The following is a 4,522-nucleotide window of genomic DNA, read 5'->3' on the forward strand; positions in this document are numbered from 1 at the left end:
AAAGTTTTTAAGAGCATTAGGATTTGCTTGTAATATAAAGTTAGGGAAAAAATTGCATATACAGCATCATTTCAACTACATGCACTTAAAAAGACTAGAAGGAAATAAGAGTAGTTCTATCTGGGTGGTAGAACTATAGGTTATTTTTGTTTTCTCTTTTATTACTTTCTATATTTTCTACATTTTACAATAAGCCTTAAAAACAAATCCGGGAGAATCAAAGGGACATTTCTCTGGTCTGCCATCTGCTGGTAAGTTCCAGCAACGCCCCAGCTTAAGTTAATTCAGCGCCTGCCCTTCCTTTTCCATCTGCGCCCCTGCTGCAACGTTCTCATTTCTTTGGCCTGAGTTTTGCCATTTCTGTTTCATCTTGTAATTCTTTTTCCCATTTGTTTTGTAAATAATTTCTTGTATATGTTTTTTGTAATATATGATAGATCCTAGCTATTTTCAAGTGATTGCAATTTTTACCTATTTGCATCTCTTTCCAATGACTTCTGCCCTGATTGAGCTAATCACACACACTCGCCCCGGAGCAGGTGCACTTTTGGGATCAGCTGACAGCTCTGTGGAGGTGGGTCTTGGCTGAGACATCCAAAACCCTGTTGAAAGCGTAGCATGTGCTCTGGGAGGGAGGCACGCTGAGCCTCTGTGGGCAGTTAACACCCTCGGTCAAGCTGGCGAGACCTCTCTGGCAGCTGATTTGAGGGGACTGGATTTGAGGGACGTGAATAATCAGGAGGTTGCTGCTGTCGTGGGGGGCGGTGAGCATGTGAGAGCCTGAGCAGGGAGTCACAGCAGGGACAGACTGGAACAGACAGATTACAGAGCTGCCTCCACAGGGCTTCCCATGGAGGGAGCTGTCACCAGTGACCCCCGAGTTTCCAGCTTGGTGGCAGGTGAACTGTGGTGCCACAACCAAGGCAGGAACACAAGCCTGTGTGTAAGTGGGCTATGGGGAAGGCTGGGTTCTCCATAAGCCGAGTGTGAGACAGCCGGGGGACACCCATGCAAAAATGGACAGCAGGCAGTGGAAAACAAGGAGTAGAGAGAGATCTGAGCAGTGCTGACGTTAGGGTGTAGGTGAAACCAGAGGACGGATGAGAATGCTTCAGAAGCAAACACAGAGTAAGGAAGAGTGAGCTGGAGACAGAAGCTGGGGCAGGTTCCAGCAGAGGAGCACATGAAGGACAGACTGGAGGAAAAGTCAGAAAGAAAAACCCATACACGTGTGGGCACAGGGGGCAAGAGTCCAGAAGAAGGTGGGAGTGATCGATAAGTGAACTGAAAGGATCAGTAACATGATGGCTGTACATACTGCTTGATCTGGCAATTAGGAAGCCACTGGCAACCTGACTGAATACTCCGCACAGAGTGGCAGCGAGAAGCCAGGCTGCAGGCAGGGAGCGGTACCTACGAGCTGAGGGTATCAAGCAGATTCTTCTTGGAAGGAGTGTATGAGAGAAATGGAGTAATAACTAGAAGGACTGCAGAGTGTAAGGGTCAGAGGACAAAATGAGACAATCTAGGTAAGGTGCTTAGCACGGTGTCTAGCATATAGTGAGTGTTCAAGGATCATAAATTGTTACTGACATCCATTCATTCACCGGATAATCATTTTAAAACTTACCATGTGCCAGGGATTGTTCTAGGTCCTGCAGATATAGTACGTAAACAAAGGAGACAAAAATTCCTGCCCAAGGAGTTTGCATAGCAGTTGGGGAGAAAGACAATGAACAAGATAAATAACTCAAACTGTACAGTATAGCTGCGAGTGGTAAATGCTAAGGAGAAAATGATAAACTAGGGAGAGAAGATATCAAATGTTGAAGGTAAGAATGCAATTTTAGATAGGGAGGCCTGGGCAGGCCTCATCAAGAAGGTGACTTTTAGATAAAGACCCAAAGGAAGTGAGCAAAGTAACTATAATTAGGAATGATGGAAAAATATTGTTACATCAGTTCCATTAACACTCATCATTGCTCCAGAAATATACTGTTATATTATTGCTATTCTGTCACAGTTAATGTTATTATAATCATTGCCAACTCTGAATGTTCAGTAGTAGTTTCAGCAGCTCCATCTAGTAGCCAAGATTTACGTTCAAAAGGTGTACAGAATCTAGAACTCCTGGGAACAAAAGCCTAACTGGATGTGCCATAATCATTGTCTGGTTTGCAAGGGCAGAAGCAAAGCTATGAATGGGAACTGACTGCCCATGTACTGGCTACAAATAAACAGCTGCTCTATGTGTTTGCTGAGTGGGGAGAAGGCCCCGGCGGCTCGTATGAAATATCCACACGACAGGATCATCTTTAGATCCAAGGGCATCGATGCAAAGGTATCTCTGAAGCAATAGGAAAATGGTAATCGCATTTCAAATCAGTGCAGATAGAGAGTGTGTGTGATGGTGTTTCTACCAGAACATTTATTTGGTGGTTAGGGATAGGAATCTGCCAGCGTCTGGGAATAATTAAGAGGAACTGGAAATTCTTGCTCCTTATCAGGCTGAGCACAACACTGAGAATAAGGTGGGTGTGTAGTAAGTACCTGCCGGGTCTCGATGAACAAGGGGATTAAATCTTGCTTGTGATTGATGCATACCATTTTTCAAAAGACAGATTTGGGTTAATAATTACTCTTAGCAATTCAGAGAAAATCATCAAAAAAGAAAGAAAATGAAAAAAGCCAGAAAAAAAAGTCAAAATGCCTGAGGACTCATCCTATCATTGATCTGTTTAAGAGGCTACAATATTTTTTAAAGTTGTAATGTTGAGTGCTTTATTCCTTCACAGTCAGAGGCTGTGGTGGGTGAATGGGACAGGGCACAAAATGTACCCTGTTGGTTTTAAGAACAAAAACCCCATTCTGCAACTCACGTTGATAGAAAAGTTTTGGAAATATCTTAGTTACATTTTCTAGGTAAGAATGAAAGGGGGCCAATACAGAACTTATCTACTAAAACAAACAAAAACCCTCAAGATTAAAACTTTATAGCTTAACTAGCAATGCTTAGAATATACACAAGTTTTCATTGATTCCCTGTAAATGTGTAAACAGATTATAAGCATTTCCTTCTGGCTATGAAACCAAAAGTTCGTCCATTATAATGGCCAAGTGGAAGCCTATGAAGGAGGAAAATAAACAGGCCAATTATGTTTTATGGCTCAAACTAATAGCAATTTATGTTACATTTTTAATATTATCATTGTCTTACCACACAGTATTATAAGACATTTCATAAATTTATAAAAGTATATAGACTATATTATATTCATGCATCTAATCTAAGGATTGCAGAGACTGATCTCATAAGCATCTAATTCCACTTTAAGGGTAGAAAAAATGAAATATGGACAATGGGAAAATAATGACCGTGCTCAGGACTCCACAGTGTGCCAGTCGGGGGCGAGGAACCCGGCTTCCTGAGCACCAGGAACCCTCAGCAGGGTTGGGGTGTGCAAGAGGAGGCAGGTGGGAGCAGGAGTAGAAGGAAAAGTGGCTACCGAACGGTTTTACTGAATCTGTGTGTGATTTGAGAAGTGAGATGTAAATTACCATGCCCTTTACTGCCTCCTTTCAGAAACGTCCACGTTATCATGTTGTGGCCAGAGGTGCTCCCCTTATGAGCTGCAGAGCCAGGCTGCCCGTCAAGTCTTCGGAATCCTTCAGGCCTGACTGCAGGAGAAACTCGGCACAGGCCACGTGCTGACCCGCGCAGGCCAGATGTAGGGCTGAGGGGTGACAAAAACCACACAGACTCAGTGCGTGAACCCTAGAGCAATATTGACCTCAGGAGTTGACTGTGCCCAGTAAAAATATTGATTCTTTCAATTATACAGATTTTATACGGCCATAATCCATCCCTTTGACTTTGCTTATACTGGGTCAAAATATTTCCTTTTAACCTGATTGGGTAGAAAATAGTATTAAAGATAACAATACTATTAGGGAGGATTTAAGAAACTTGTCTAAAGCAACAGAGCAAATTAATGAGAAATAGGAGACGTCCTCCTTATACGCACTCCCCAGTGCTATAGAAACACATTTTAAATGGTACAGAAAACCTCCTCAAACTTTTGTTGAATTCATTTTGTAAGTAAAAATATCACCATGAATAAGAATGATGTGACAAAAAGAAAAACTGTTGACCGAGCTTCCCATTCTGGGTGTAGAAATCATCACTGAGAGTCTGAGAGCATCGCTGGTCCGCTGCCCTGCCATGGGAGAGTCTGTGTCCCTTCCTGAGCTTGGTGGCTGCCCTTTCCAGACCTAGAGTAAGTAGTTAGTTACCTGCCAGTCTTTGAAACATGTTAAAGATCCCACCGAACCCTTGCAAGATGGCTAACCCTCCTTAGAGGGTTTATTCTGAAGTCTAAGCCTAAAAAATTAGCTCTGAGAATGTATTACTGAGCCCTAATTTTTTTTTTTTTGAGACAGAGTCTCACTTTTTTTGCCCGGGCTACAGTGAGTGCCGTGACGTCAGCCTAGCTCACAGCAACCTCAAACTCCTGGGCTCAAG

The 4,522-nt window shown here is 42.9% G+C and overlaps 1 protein-coding gene across 1 annotated transcript in view; it reads right to left on the bottom strand.

The window, feature by feature from the left end:
• Positions 1 to 3,878: 3,878 nt before the first annotated feature.
• Positions 3,879 to 4,522, bottom strand: part of ANKRD16 (ankyrin repeat domain 16) — a 10,227-nt gene continuing 9,583 nt past the window's right edge. Inside the window, exon 4 of the mRNA XM_012664903.1 lies at positions 3,879 to 3,908. Coding sequence (XP_012520357.1) covers positions 3,879 to 3,908 — 30 coding nt within the window. The remainder of the gene's footprint in view (positions 3,909 to 4,522) is intronic.

This window comes from Propithecus coquereli, unplaced genomic scaffold, assembly GCF_000956105.1.
Source record: "Propithecus coquereli isolate 6110/MARCELLA unplaced genomic scaffold, Pcoq_1.0 Scaffold94, whole genome shotgun sequence".
Taxonomy (NCBI): Eukaryota; Metazoa; Chordata; class Mammalia; order Primates; family Indriidae; genus Propithecus; species Propithecus coquereli.